General features: G+C 44.0%; 1 protein-coding gene across 1 annotated transcript; it reads right to left on the bottom strand.

Annotated features, from left to right (window-relative positions):
* Positions 1-6471: 6471 nt before the first annotated feature.
* synpo2la (synaptopodin 2-like a) lies at positions 6472-15786 on the bottom strand. The gene is made up of 4 exons (XM_071898588.2): positions 15685-15786; positions 11841-11992; positions 10990-11708; positions 6472-9128 (listed from the first exon to the last, which is right to left on the bottom strand). The coding sequence occupies exons 1-4, from the start codon at positions 15784-15786 to the stop codon at positions 6472-6474; spliced, it is 3630 nt and encodes a 1209-aa protein (XP_071754689.1).
* Positions 15787-16332: the final 546 nt, after the last annotated feature.

Below are 16332 nucleotides of genomic sequence, written 5' to 3'. Positions count from 1 at the left end.
ATGAACAGGGGGTTGGGGGATGGGGGGTGGGGGGGGGGCTGTTAAGGCGGGGGGAGAAATCTCTGCTGGGCAGCTCAAAGTGCTGATGGGGATATTAAGAGAGCAAAATCATTCTCACAGATGGCTCAGAGACCTAAATTTAGTCGCAAAGAACGAGGGGAACGGAACGGAGGGGGGACTTAACTCAGTTATAAGATAGCCTCAAAGGACTCCAGGGTGTGTTTGGGGTACAGAGAGAGAGAAAGAGAGAGAGATGGCATGTTTGAGCTGGAGCATATGTGTGTACATTAAGTGTGTGTCGGTTTGTGTGTTGCGAAGTGAGGTAATTGGTTTGCTCCTTTACCCCCTTCATTAATTACCTTCAACCTAACACTAGATTGTCACATTTTCAGTTTCTCTGCGGCGTCCTGTGATTGGACATGATGGACATATGGAGGCAGAGCTCTCAGATAGCTCGCTGGGCAAATGTTTGTGTGGCCAAAGCAGCTGATGTCATAGTGTTGGAGTCCCAAGCATGCAAAGGCCAATAATCATTAAAGACAATGCCTGTTTTTTTCCTCCATGGTTTTGTTCTTTGAAAATCATTACACAAACATTTAGAAAATGGTTAGTCTCTAATGTTAATTGAATGGAAATCAAAGAGGCAACACTTTTCAAATTTTGTCCAAATCCTATCTAATCCTATACCAAATCCTATCCTATCCTATAAATCTTATTTATCGGGAATTACACTTTAAGGCTGAATTTGATATCTTCCTGCAAAATTATGTAAGCCAACACCAGCATGTGTTAAGCCTACAGTGTATTGGTACTATTAAGTCACACATTAATCAATATGCTGTATCAGTGTCACTCAAAATGAGTTATATAATTATGGTGTGCACAATAACATAATTAAAAGATCATGTGTATAGTGTGCCAGAGTAAACACATTAATTTATGCATTCACAAAGATAATAATTCCATGTAGCCCATTGCCTTCTGTATAAGAATATAAGGAAAAACCACAAACTAATTTGGGGATATTGTATAAATCATGATCACTGTCTCATTAGATGTATATAGTTCTGCAATGTTTGATCACAATATATTCAAGAAAAATGTGTTTTGCGAACTGTGTTGTGCATGTAGAATATTACATTCTGATAATTTTATGAACATCCTGATCTTCAGTTAAGCGTGCATTCGATGCTCAGCGTAACCCCACACCGCAGCTTGTCTGTTGTAAGTGGAGCGGCAACAACAGCCTGGCTGAGGGAGGAGGAGCTGACAAAGCAGCCCAGTACTGTCCAAGGTTGGCTGAGGATCCTGGGCGTCCTCAATGAGCTGCCTGTCTTTATGGCCTCCGAGTCCTCAGCTTAAATTTAGGCCTTGGACCCTGTAGGCTCCATTGAATCTGACAAGGGCTCCCTCTGAATGTTGGCCAGCTCCATGCTGGTCAATGGAAATAAGTGTGGAAAAAGTGAATGGCAACAAGCTAAAAAAAAACTCTTATGCTGTAATTGTGAGGCTATAGTTGTATTGGCTTCATTCCCTTATGGTTGAGTTAAAGTGTAACATGAAATACTTCCTTTTAAATGTGAAATTTAACTTTTTTTGTCTTTAATCTGCTGATCCGTTTATTTGTAGATTTGCATAGCTGTTATTATTATTTTCTGATATGTATTTTGTTAATAAAAAAAAGTGGCAAGCATCCCCATGGATCATTTTGTTGTAATCCTGTGATCGTTTTGTTGTGGTGCAGTGAGTAGGGAGACTGGTGAGCCCAAGTTCAAGTCCTCATGACGGCAAAAATCAGACCTGTTGAAGTGTCCATGAGCAAGGCACTAAATCCCTGCCAGCTGTCAGTTTTCCCAAAGATTTATGCCAATGAATGCAAAGTCTTCATCATATGTGTTTATTTAACAGACTGAAAATACAAAATTAAAAATGAAACTGAAATGTAGAACAGAATAGCAAAGTTAGGTTATGTTGTCATTTTTCATGTAATACATATACCATCACCTAGTATCTAATCAATTTAGTTAGTTTTCATAGAAATATAAAGTGAAACTAAAAACTATAAACTGAACTATCAAAGAAAAAGGTCTTCACATGATAAGATTGCAGAGAATATACTATTTACTTTATTTTTAGTTTGGTCTCCCACCAACACAGAAAAACTCACAGAGTATTTCTGTTAATTCCCAAAAGAACAGATTGTTCCATAGCAGCAGAAGTGTACCAGTGCAAAAAGATAACATATATTATATCACATCCAAGAAAATAAATCTAAATCTAAAATTAGATTGACTACTGAAGGTTGGAATAATAAATGAAGTGTTTTTATACATGAAACACAAATTTTCATTAAATTTGAATATTGAGCTTTCATGAAAAAACTGTTGCATTGCTCATAATTTTCTCATGTTAAGGAACATTTCCACACACCTCCACCTGAGGATGGGTGCCTCATGAACAGCAGCTTCCACGCCCCCCCAAGTCAAGTGATGATTTCATTTCAACTTCAACTTCAACAGCCATGAAAACACATAGAGTAAAAGAGAAAGAAGGAGATAGAAAGAATGGGTGGAAGGGGGGGGGACATGACAGCAAATCCATAAGAAAAGTGTCAAATCCGATTATCAAAAGCTATGTGGTGTATAGTCATCTTAGCTCTATAGCCATCAGAAATGATGATGACTATATGACTTTATTCAAAATACAAAATGTTCTACATAGCCTTTCAAGTGCCTTTCAAAGGCACTGAACAGCCAGTTTTATTTTTATTTAACCTTTTTAAAGCAGTTCAATTTAGAACAAATTCTTATTTACAATGGTGGCCTGGCAAAAGGTCTTTTTGGCCATAAATAGTCTACTGTTTGGATATTAACAGCCCTAAATATAGGCACCAGGCCTGCCTTGTGAGGGTGGCAACTAAATGCCTGTATGACTGCATGCTGTTCCCTCCTTCACCGAGGGAGTCCGGATGAAGTTCTGAGCTGGAATTCAACAGAGAGCCAACAGCACCACTGAATGGCAAATGGTTGTTAGGACAAGAAAAGACACACTACCAGAAGTGTGACCATGTCAACTTTGTTTGAGTCCCAAGTCAGTCACAAGTCAGGCACAGTCTTAAGTCAAGTCCCAAGTCTAAATGTAGATTACCAAGTCAAGTCAGAACAAATTAAGAGTCCAGTATCAATTTAATATCTTCTAAAACAAATCGTTTTAATAGCATAAAAACTTGGTAAGTGCATCTTCACACGTAATTAACACATAACACATAATTTACACATACACTAGATCTTTTGTCAAGACTGTAGAAACCTTTTCAAAGTCAAAGTCAAGTCCCAAGTCAAATCTCAAGTGTTCTCTTCATGCATCAAATCAAGTCTCAAGCAATTAAAATTGTGACTTGAGTCCCCACCTCTGCATACTACACATGCAGTGCTATGTTAAATTTAAGATTAGATTTCCATGCCATGTTGATATCTGATATTTGTGTTTATGCATTACATTGACATGTTATGTACATTGCTGATGCTGTTATCCAGAGCAACTTATGAAGTGAAAAGGTAAAGGTTCACTGTCCTGCTTAAGGACACTTGACTATGGATACATTGGCTGCTGTGGGGATCAAACCTGGGACCTGTCAGTTATAGGACAGTCTCTCTAACTACTGCACCACCCTGCCACACTGCAAAGAAGTCTATAACTCTGTGGGTGAATAAGACTCTATAAAAAGACCAGTGCAGATAGAAAGTGGCATTACATAAGCCAGTGACATTAATAGGTTTTTTTTTCCATTTCACTGCCAAGTTAGGTCATTTGTCAGTGTGACATTTACATGCATTGGTACAATGCATGTAAATGTGTGATAACATTTTTTGTGAGATAGATTTCTCCTATCTCTCCTCTGTGTATGCACACGGCAGCACTATTGCAGGTGGAAGTGTTTCCTGACTATACAGCACATTCAGTGTACTTTGCTACTGTACACTTTGGACTCTTGGTTTGCATAAACTAGAAGTGATTCATAAGGAGAGTACTTTGTCATGTACAGTACCTGTGTTTTGGTTTTCTTAGTTTATGTCTCCCCCTTGTGGTCTTAAATCATTCATAGATCAAATACAGTCCATTGGTCAAATATCTGACTGTTAGACTTTGTGTAATGTAGCCTACATTCATATATATTGTAGATTTTCTTGACTGAATGAACACGTGCATGTTGTGGTAAACATGAATGCAAATAGGTCTCTATAGCTATGACTGTGACATGTGACTTTGGTTTTCACTGGTTTTCACCAGAAATCAACCACTTATTCAACATAAATGTGCCATAGGCTCACTCATTCCCCCTGTAAAAGGAGGCTATTTTTTACCCTGTGTGTTTTATAAAATGTATATTTTATTAAAACTAATATACAGTAGTTTTATAAAATGTATAACACATTAAAACTAATATACAGTAGTAATATTTAATGTACGGCTCAACTTTGTATCCTTTAATGTAAGCATACTATGCATTAAGCATGTACTGCAAGATGGCAGGGTCACACAATCAACAACAGGGGGCAGTGTCAAATCAGACATGTCAGACAGTTGGAAGGCTTTCAAATCTAATTTTATTCCTCTAAAAATGTCTTGTCTCCTAGTCAGAATAAAGAACTTACTGCCCTACTTTAGCATTATTAACAACCATTTTCACACTCATTAGTTAATGTAACCACATCCAGAAACATGTACTTATTATATTTTACACCTCAACAAAACTATATCCACAACTTTATTTGGAGGCATAATACTATGAAAACAAGATACAGCTCTAAGATAATGTAATGTTTTAAAAATAATAAAAAATAACAAAAGTATACCCTCAGCTCCATTCATGGTTAAGAACCCCACAACTGAAAATAACATTTTCATCTCCTCATTACTTTTTTTCACTTGACTTGTTACCAGCATTGACATGCCACTATGTCAGGGTTTATGGCCATTAAAACATCCAAAAAATTTACTAGCGTCCATCTCTTGGAGAGGCACCGGCATTATTGAACTTCTGTGCCTCTTTCACACTCTTCCTTCTGTTTCTCTAACAAACTTCAGAACCCAAACTTTCCTAGTCATGCTCTTAATTTCTACAGGCTGTGGGATTGCAAAACTATAATTCAATCAGAAGTCTCAATTTTATGGCATACTGCTGCATGTGATCACTCCCATTTCTGTGAAATGGTGGATTGTACCTTTAAATAAAAAATGCCACTGGAGACTTGCCAGCTATTCAGTCATCTGGCAGGGTTTAAAAGCACCTGCCTAAACCCCTATCCACAGCCACTCTCATAACTTAAACCCATTTACAAATGCCGGTGCCTCTCAGTCAATTACCTTCCCCATGCGCCATATCAGATTAAGTCACAATAAAACAAAACAAAATACACATTCCTTCATCAGTGTTATTTGTTTAATACAAGGTGAGAGTGACACAAATCCAGAAAGGGCACACTGACACTAAGGCCTGGCTAAGTGGCACACGGGAGCCGTGATATCCAGTGACAGTTTATATACAGTGGCAGCCAGGGCACCTGTTGAGTGTGACCCCTGCTAAAAAGATAGCATTTCTGACTGGCTATAGTGAGCTACGGCATTTAGCACAACCTTACTGACACTGTGGAGGATCAGACCTTGTCTTCACATTTAGTTCCCCAGTGAGTTGAGGCTTTTAAAAGCATTTGACAATTGTCAGCTGGTCATGCATCATTTAAACAACTGGAATAGTGGATATATTGACCAAGTCATCACAAGTTCAGGTATAGTCTGTTGAATCATGCAAAATATAAAGTGGTTTAAAAAAAAAAAAAAGCATTTTATGGCACATCATGTAGTAGGACTAGTGTTGAGTAATAAGATTACACGTTCAATGAAAAAAGCCTTCTATATCAGCCTTGTGATCCACCTCTGTCAACATACCACAACATACAACCTCAGCGCTCCACTCCTCTGGTCATTATTTCACGATGAAAAGAACTGCAACTATTCATTGCCAACATTTTTCAGACATTTCAAGTTTCAAAGAATAATTCAGTACAGGCTCTGTTTAGATGGTATTTCTGCTAACTTAGTAGAAAGAGATCTCTCCTAGAAGCCTTACACAAACCTCCCCCAGGACAGGCATATAGTGGACTACTATACAACTGTATACATGATGTGAAACATCCCATTATTATTGTCACTCACTCAAATACATGTGTGAATAAAGGTGTTGGCAGCAACATAAATCTGTTAAACAGCATTTTGAACAGCAAGTGGATATTTATCTACTACCATCATTCATTTTAACGCAATGCAAAAACTTGATTGATTTCTGGATATTGAATAATATTGGATCACTTTATCACCCTAAATTTTTCTGAATTGAATTCAATTTGGGGCTTATTTTAATAGTTGGTAGGTGAAGTTGTCCAAATCTGGTAGTGGCAGACAGATTCCTGTTCACATCGCCCCTGGCCTCCAGACACGGGGTTGGACGCCCCCCTTGGTGGCCACAAAGCGAGGCTTGGGCACCTGAACAGGGTTGGGCTTCAGTGGGGGCAAGGACGCAAGGAGACTCAGCTCAGGGGCGCTCTGGAACTGCTTGGCTGCCTGGAGCCCAGTGGTGTATGACACTGGAGTATACGGCATGGGCATTGCATTGGGCACAGGGTTGGGAATAGGGGTGGCAGAGATTCTTGGGAGGCTGGGCAGACCAGCTGGATAGGAAGGAGGAAAGGCTGGGGTTGGTGCAGGGACTGGGGCCAGAGTTGGTGCAGGGGCGAGAGCAGGGGCAGGAGGTGGGGAGATCATGCCGGAGTGGGTTAAACGTTCTCCCAGGGTGGTGGCTGAGCGTGGTGCGATGACTTTGGGTGTCAGAGTTGGGGCTGACATGGGTGTGGGTGTGGAGAATCGTTTGATCTCATACACACGGGCTGCTTTGATGGGGATCTGCTTAGGTCTGGTTAATGAGCTTCCCACCATTGTTGTGTAGCCATCGTGCTGCTGCTGCCTCTGGGCCTGGTAAGAGGGCATGGCTGACAAATTAGTAGCACTGCCCCCATAGTTGAACATGGCAGAGTTGAGCTGGTAGGGCTGCCTTCTCATGAAATCCAACACTTTGATGCCCTCTTTCTGGGTGACCATGCCTCCTCTACCCCTGCTGTCATCCTTGCCTATATCTCTCTGAGGCCCCACAGGGACAGAGGGGGCCAGGAGTGGATTGTACCCAATGGGTGGAGGGGCACGGATGTTAGGGGAGTACTTCCACTGAGAGGATAGGGAAGGGTTGAGGGAGGAGTCATGGGCTGAAAGGTGCATGGGCACCTCTTGCTGGTAGGGGGTCTCAGGTGGGGCGTCCACCACATACTTATCCATCCGGCTCTGCCTGCGGGCAAACAGCTGGGCCCCCTTGCCCTCTGCTTGAGGAATCTGGGGGGTCTCGTGGATGAGCCGCGGTTTGGGTGCCACTGGGGGAGGCATCCTGCCCCGGCCAGCCTCACCACCCTGCTCTTCCTCTGCACCACCATAGTAAGCCTCAGAGGGTGGATAGCCATATCTGTGTCGGGCGGGTCTGTCATCCAGGTTCTGCACCATAGACAATAGTGCAGGATTGGGGGAGTTCTTCTTGACATCTGGCACATTGAACATGGGTTTTGGTCTGCCACCGCGGCGTCGAGCATCAAATAAGATGCCTGTGCGACCTCCTGACCCAGGGACAGGGGTTGGGGCTGCAGCTTCTGGCTGGGAGACCACTGACAATGGAACTACAGGTGCCATGGAGACTTGAGCTGGAAGTGGCTGAGCTACTGGCACCTGAACTGGAGGCATTGGGGCAACTGGGGCAGGTGGAACAGGAGCAGCTGAGACTGGAGCTTGGAGCATAGGAGCAACAGGGGCTGGTGCCATTGGTGCATGTGAAGTTGGGGGCATTGAGGGCATAGACACTGGAGGCACAGTTGTAAATGGAGCCTGAGGAACAGTAGCCATTGGTGGAGCTGCCTGCATAGTCTCTGGAGGGAGAAGAGCAACAGGGGCTGCTGGTGTCGGGGCAAAGGGACCTCTAGGCAGAGTGGATGGAGGGGAGAACATTGACGGAGGACCAGTGGGAGGCTGTGAAGTTACTGATGGAACATTAAAGGCTAGCTCAGAGGTGGTAGAGAACGGCGGTGGCACAACAGCCGCTGAGGCAGGTCGTTGCATCTTCTTTGTGACAGATGGACGGAACACTACAGGGGCCGTCGCAGCTCGGTTGCTGATGAACCCAGGTGCGAAGGGACGTGCGGTTCTGTTGAGAACATTGCTGGAAGGTAGTTCTGGTATTGGTGTCTCAGCTGGTGGTGTGGGACTGGTCAGGATAGTGACTGAGGCAGTGGCTGGTTTGGGTGCCACAGCTGGAGGTGACATCACCATGCTAGCCGTGCTAACTGCAGAGTAGGACATGTCCCCATTAGCCATGCTATGTGCTGGAGCAGCAACTGGGGCATGGGAGGGCATAGGCTGGATTTCTTGCTGTAAGGCTGTAGGTGGTGGTGCCATCATGTGCTGAGGCTGGAGGTTTGGTTGCATCTGTGGTTGTATCTCTGGATGCAACTGACTCTGCTGGTACATCTGAGGCTGCTGCAGGATCTGAGACTGGGGAGGCACCTGAGGCTGTGCTGCCTCCACTTTCTTGGCATGTTCGGCAGCTCTCTTTCTCTGCTGCTCAAACAGCTGGGCGCCCTTGCCAGTGGTGTCACTCAATCCTGGACTGGGAGCATCCTCTGCCCCATCCCCACGACCCTCAGTGCCTGCTGTCGCCCTCTTCTCCAGCATATCCAAATAGTCACTGTCCCAGGTTGGATCAGGGACTGCCGAGAAGCCATCCTCATCGAACTCCGACTCACTGCCAGGGAACACCCCGTCCTCCTCCTCCTCCTGTGAGTCCCGACACATATCCTCATCCACACTACCAAAGCTAGTGAGGGTGTACTTCTTTGAGCGCTGCCGCCGCTTCTTAAACATCAGCACACCCTTGGAGTGAGGATTGGGAGCATCAGTCAACAGGGACGCGATTGTTCGACACTTGGTCTTGGCTTCCTTCACATGCTTGTCTTGCTGAGTTTCCCCTCGGTTCAGCTCTGCAGGGTGTAAAGGCCACAGGTGTTAGGAATAATAACACATTCAGCAAGTAGAAACAGAAAGGCACAATTATCTCCATAACAGTGACAGTCTATTTAAAGTTAAAATGTGTTGTGGTTAATCCATGCAACACACAAATGTAATACTTTTCAATGAGAAATTGATGTTTTCTGGTCTTGAATTATCCCCATACTTACGTCATGCATAAGTACTGCAGTGAGATCACATAAGTCTGAATGACCAGATTTAACCTTTAAACCAAAAACTGACTGTAACATGAGCATCTAAATCCATCCTAATGACCATGCCTTCAACAGGCATCGACCCTTTAACGTGTTACAGGAGCACTTCCGGAAAAATTCCAGGCAAGCCTGAGGCTTCTCACATTAGCTTGGGTGAAGGATAAATTTGCACATTATTAGCCTTATGTACTGTAACATCTAACTAGACTGAATATATGCAAGCTAATGGAAAGTCCCATCTTGTAGGTGACTGGAAGGAGAACTTCAAAGGGTAGCTACTACATATCCTTTAACTTGTTATGGTATTAAGCAGATTATCATAGGCAAGCTAATTCTGTTACCCTAATATGCACAGCCATGTGAGGGAAGGTCTTAATTTGTCTCCAGCAGTGTTCCTGAGTAGGACATTAGAATGCTAAACTTGAACTCAGTGACAGCGAGGGGGATTTACAACAGTATATTTATTTAAGTTCTTAAAACAACCCGTTGACTTCAAATAGGCCAACTCTGCCCTGTTCCTCTGCTTATTATGGATGACGGACAGGTGGACAAGTTGTAGGAAAGAATGCTTTGTCAATGTGAATGCTTTGCATCTGCTCCTGAGTCACTGTAGCAAATTTTTAACTCATAGTTTGTGAATAATATAAACAATATGGCATGACCTGTTCAAGCTTCAGTCATCAAAAAAAAATGTGATACTGATACTATTTCATATGGTAAGCAATGTAAAACTTGGGAATCTTGTGCACATTTCATGACTGCAACTGTCCATTTCTGATACACAGACGCATTCTGCAACTACTAGTCCAGGTCACTGATCCATGTATCCAATGTCTTTTAGCTGTGTCACTATTAGGAGTTATTTTTGTATTTGTGACCTACCATCTAACTTATGGGAGCACAGATCTTTATGTTAGTATATTTTGAATCGTGTCATATTGAGCATTGCAAAAAACCAAAACAAAAAACACTTGTTTTTTCGGGAGCATACATAGGTAACATAGAAAAGGGGGAGGACAGTGAGAGAAAAAGCAAGAGAGAGAGAGAGGAAGGGAAAACGAGAGCGTCGCTGCTTTGCTACTTGATACCCACCAGCAGCTGTAGATGCTTTTCCAAGCTGCCAGATTGATCACTGGGGTTATCGGACCACTGAACTGGAGGTAAATATAGAAAACCGTACCGGCCGTGCTCTCTTTAAGAGACTCAGTATATGTTGAAACCCAGTCACGTACTAACCTTAAAGAAAAGTCTTTTTTTAATACTGTAGGTAGTTATGGTGACTGAGTGTTGCCCTTTTCAGTTCAAACGATTAGGACATAGTAGTTTTCATAAGATTAAGGCTGAGTATCAAAAAACGATACCTACGGGTGCTGTACCAAATTTTGGTATTTGGTACAGAATTAACAACAATAAACAATGAACAGTGAAATATTGGATTCTAATTTTCTATCAGTATTGAAAACTGATACCCAGGCTGAATCATGATTCTCTAACCCACCACTCAAACATCATCTGGTTTGATGGTTTGTACATCCTGGACTTTGAAGAAGTTCCTGAACCGATTAGAGACCTTTGTGGAGAACCATTATCTTTGTCATTCTTCCTCAGCTGTACTTACTGGCTTGTTTGGCCTTTTCCATGTAGGTTGTGGTGAGCTCCTCATCGACAGGTTTGTCCACAGGCCCCACCATGGGAACCAGCTGGCTGCGAGAGCCCAGCATCAAGGCCTCCTTGGCCCGCTCAGGGGACACCAGTGGCACATGGGCTGGCTCCAGGAAGCCACTGTCCTCCTCCGGCGGTCCGTCCCGCAGCCCCTGGTCGTCTGCTGAGGATATGATGGAGGAGGTCTCAGTGGAAGTCTGGGAGGACCACATTCCCGGAGCAGGAGGCTGGTAGATCACCTCCCTCCGAGCCACGCCCGGGAGCCCCTCTCCTCCGCCTCCTGCTCCTCCACGTCCCTCCAACAAGCTAGGGTAAACACGTGCGTCTGGAGCGCTGTCATAGCCGCTCATCTCTGACGTCTCCCCGCCCTCTGGGGAGGCACGTCCTGGCGGTTTCCCAGGCGCGGAGTTGCTTGGGCTGCGGCGTTTCTGTCGGCGCTGCCTCTCGTAGGCCGCCACATCCGCGTCACTGTCAGTCTCGCCGTAGTAAGCCTCACTTCCTGGTGGAGACGTCAAGCCACTGGCCAGGGAGGAGCGGCTACGGTGGACCTCTCGGACGGACGCGTGGTGGGGGCAGGTGGGCGACATGGCACGCAGAGCAGCACGGTACTCTTTGTCGATACGAGGTGACGGGGCGCGGGTCAGAAGAACCACAGACTGGAAGCCAGCAGGCGCTCTGCAAATAAATAGAGGGGTTACCATACTGATAGATCCAAGCGAAGGCCCTTGGATGTAACATTAGAAGCCATTACAATGCATGGACGATGGCATATCACCAATAAGAGTGTAATTCTTGCATGGCCCTGACCTTTTGACCCGGATGTGAAGTACCCCTGGGGAGCTGTCGATGAGGTTCATGGCCTGGGCATGGGATAGAGTTCCACATGGCTGCTCGTTAATGGACACCAGCTCGTCAGCCTCCCGCAGCCCTGCTCTGCACGCCTTACTGCGTTTACGCACCTGCACCAGCAGAAGGAGGCAAAACACAAACACACACACACACACACACACACAGGATACAAAGTTAGACATCTGCACTTGTTCGGTTCCAATGGGTCATACCAAGAAAATCCTGTGATGTGGACTCTGAACAAACATATGAAAAACTCATTAAGACAATTAACACAATCTTTATCTATCTCTCTCATTCTCCTTCTCTCTTTCTCTGCTCTTGCATTATTACTTTCGGATTTCTCTGTATTCCTGCATTCTGAACAGCAGGGATAAATAGCGAGAGGATAGAAAATGAAAACCTGGCAGAGCTATCTTTGCTCTCTTGTCTTGGTTTGTGATAGTGACTGGCACAGAGCAGGTTTTGTCCTGACAGCTTGATCCTGCTGCAGACATATGCCACATATTGCAGCTCAAGTGGGGCACTCGTACACACTTTAACGGGGAAATGCCAGCCAGCAGCCATCTTCATTTGGTGCTCTGCTATCTGTGGCCAGGGTCTGCCCATGGGAGGCTCAGGACCGTGGCGTTATGCCCACCTTAAATTGCTTCAAGTCTATGCAAGCCATTTCAACATGCTCCATATCGGTGTACTTCTAAAGTTATTCAAAGACAATGTTGATAGCATTCTGTGAGGGCGCTGCCATCTATTAAATAAATGCACTACATTGATGTAGAAAGGTTTCCAGGGGTCGACCTAATTAGTTTCTTTTCAGCTATTCTGGTTTGCCTGTAATGAAATCCCAGGTCCCCATTTAGCTAAGCCTTTCAAAGTGGTCTGTGCCTGTTTGTGGTACGGGATGTCAGTTAATCATTCAGTCAGTAACCTTGTGGTTGCAATGCACAACACGCACACACACACACACACACACACCTAAACATACATACTGTACACACACAGGCCCAGCCCCAGCACTGACACACCGGCTCTTTCAATGAAGCCCCGTTGGCCCTCCATCCGCTCCACCTGTTAGGGAGTGTGTAGTACGAGACCTGGCATGATTACACCTCCCTACTCTCAGGGGTTAAGGCGTGCACTCTTTTGGATAGTCAAACAGACACAGCTGTCCGCAGCCGTAAAGGTGATTTGCTGTCCCGTGGCCCCCTTGTGCACATATTAACACATTCTGCATAAGTCGCCTCCATGTTGCATTAACACTATGAGGAACAGCCACTCTTAGGATGCTAAATACTGTAGCAGTACAACGCAATACATGAAGCAGTTGTTTTGCAGATGCAATTCACTATATTAGAGGAGAATTGTGCATGATGGAGAAGCACGCAAGGGAAATTATGATGCTTCACTCAGCAGTATAATCTACAGGAGCATGATCATATAGCACATTTTTTTTCTGTAAAACAAGCAAAAAGGGAACCAAAGTAAGCTGGTTTCTATTTCCTCGTCACTTATCTACTGTGTATTTCATGTGGAGCTTGAAGAACATTTTGAACAGGAACAATGTGGACCAGCACAGAACACCTAGCAGTTTCCTTTGCATGTGAACATACAGGAGGAATTTATACGTTTCTCTTTGAACCACAGGATATTGACTAGCACATATACAAAAATAGTGTATGAGGTAAATTTTTGAGTATTGAGCTGAAACACACACCTTGGCTGACCCCGTGACCTGCTGCTTCTCAACCAAAAATAGCCCCCTGGAAAAGCAGTTTTGCTCAGTCAACACTTAGTAAATGCGGTTGTGTGTGCGTGCATGTGTGCGTGTGTGTGTGTGTGTGTGTGTCTGCCGGATGTGTGCTAAAATCTGAACTATCCTATCCAGGAATAAGATCTATATTAAGATTTTTATAGAATATATTTAAGGGAAACATGTTGCCCACCATTTTTAATCAGTTGTCAGTTTTTAATCAGTTTAATCAGAGGCCTGCCTGAGTTTCTTTAAGCAGGAAAAAGCAGGTTGGTGACGAGGAAACACACTGGATCAATGACGTCTAAATCTAGTGCCACAAATAGTGATGAGTTGAAACTGACTGGAAAAGAAAAGAAATGAAAAGAAAAGAAAAGGGAAATCTGAAATCTGAAAGTGTAACATAATGTAGTTGGTTTTATCCTTTTAATGCTGCGGCTAGTCTTGAAATGTAATTAATAAAAATCCAGTAGTTGACAGTAATGCAACAATTTGGACGGCCACTCCCACAAAAATTAAAAGAAGAAACTTATGAGTAGAGGTGGAATGTGACTACTGGAGTATTTTTTATTTTTATAATCAGGAGGTTTTATGTTCAGACCTATAACTAATGAGCACAGCGATATAATTTGGTGTAAAACAGGCATTCTGGGCTTTACCCCCCATAAATGATACTAGCTTTTTTTAATGTGATTAAAAAGGAACCATATCTAAAACTTGGCCTGCATACTTGAGTTTTTATTGAGTAAAACATTTTAGACATCTTTCCACCTCTGTTTGTAAGCCTTTTGGCCAGTATAGATTCCCCTTTGGCTGACTTGTCAAATTCTGCTTTGCCAAACAGAGATCAAGATTCAAATCTGGACTGCTTCGGTGGTGCCAAAAGTGGCACAGGTTTCTCCAGGAAGAATTTGCTCTAGGGGGGTAAGTCGAGCAGAGAGGCCTGTGTGAGCCCTGGAAGCCTGAAGATTTCCTTCACCTGATGAGGATTTTCTTTTGGCTGACTGGTAGATATTTGATTTCCTGCATGAAGAAAAAGTTTTAACGCCAGTCTGTGACGCTCAAAGCAGTGTCAGTTTTTCAGTGAGGTAATTTATTATGTCTCTAATGCCAATTTGGCTTAAGTCTGACCTGTGCCACGGTAATTTTAGGAATTTGGTTATAATTGGGACTTCCATTAGATTCATTGGTCAGCTATCAATCAATCAATTTAAATGCAGAATCACCATGAAGCATGGTCCCAATACACTTCTATGTAGTGTCTATTATAATACATTGTTTCTCAATAAATCTCAGGTAAACTGCCAGCTTAAACTGGGGCAAGCATAGGTGGAGTACAGTAATGTAATGGAAAGATGCTTGTTTCAATATTGCGAAACCAGATATGGTCACGGGTGAACGGTGTGCAGTATCCGCAAGCTTCTCACAAAATCATCACAGTCAATAAAACGATTACCTTAATCTGCCAAACATCTCTGCCACCATGTGCGCATACAGTATCAGTGTCAAAGCACCACCAAAGAAGAGTGTCAGCAGAGAGCACCAAGTGAAAAATATTTGTCAAAACCCAACCAATAAACCAAATGTCTACCAAAGGTCAGATTTTCATATCGTCTCCCTAAGTTGCCATAAAATTAATCACACAATCTTTGAACTGTCTGAAATTTCATTAGAGAAGCAACACTGAATGGAAGATATGTTAAAGCGTTGACCTACATTCCCAGCTGAACTTGAAGTTTAAAGTTCACACAGTCAATCATCGGTGGGCCTCTGCATGAAGACCAATCTAGAAAGATGACTCATTTTCAGGCCTCAAACCAAGCCGACACAGCAGCCAATATTCCATTTCAACTTCACTCACAGCTCCTTAAATCTCTACCTAATATATCTCTGCTGATGTTTCACTTCTCTATAGCGAGGCTGTTGAGTCTAACACAGTTCTATTTACTTTCTACTCCACAAACCATGAAAATGACTCCTTGGGCTGAGTTACTATACATTTCCTTCCGTCCCACCTGTAGAGTGACCCGCCCCCCTCCTCCCCTTCCTTACCTTGGCCACCTGAAGTGGTTTCTGATGCTCCACACCTCCCTGGAGACGAAAGCCCCACGGCGCTCCACCGGACAGCGTAATTATCACCTCCTCCGCCACCATTGTTGCTGTTTCTTTCCTTTTTTTAGCTTTCCTGGATTTTCTTTCTGGTTATGTTCCGCTTCTTTTTTGTTTTTATTTTTTCCCGGGGGGGCCCCTCAGTGCATTGGCCCCATGGTTAGCGGTCAGGGCCCCCTCAGAGAGCTCTGACCTGCTCTTCGCCTGCTACGCTGTCCATGCGCTGACTTCTCTCTCAGTGCCCACCCATGCCCACAGTAGGCCAACCATCATGGCTAAGAGAGAGAGAGAGAGAGAGAGAGAGAGAGAGAGAGAGACAGAGAGAGAGAGAGAGAGAGGAAAGGTGGGGGGGGGGTCTGTGTCTGCTTACGCTGAGGAATGCTGGCCCCAAAGTGAGCGAGGGGAGGGTCTAAACGCAACACTTGTCCTGTCACTCAGACCTGTGCCACAGGGTCGTTGATAGCCCCTCCAAAAATAGGACACCGCCTCCACTGCTGTGCCTGCTCCTCTCCTCTCCAGACCTGCAGGGGAAAACTAGAATTCAGAGCATCCAAGCGGCTGTTTCATACCTGGCTTTACAGTGCAGAGGGT

The sequence above is a fragment of the Centroberyx gerrardi genome, chromosome 15, assembly GCF_048128805.1.
Source record: "Centroberyx gerrardi isolate f3 chromosome 15, fCenGer3.hap1.cur.20231027, whole genome shotgun sequence".
Classification (NCBI taxonomy): domain Eukaryota; kingdom Metazoa; phylum Chordata; class Actinopteri; order Beryciformes; family Berycidae; genus Centroberyx; species Centroberyx gerrardi.
Note: the sequence above shows the minus strand (reverse complement) of the source record. Positions and strands in the feature narration are given on the sequence as shown.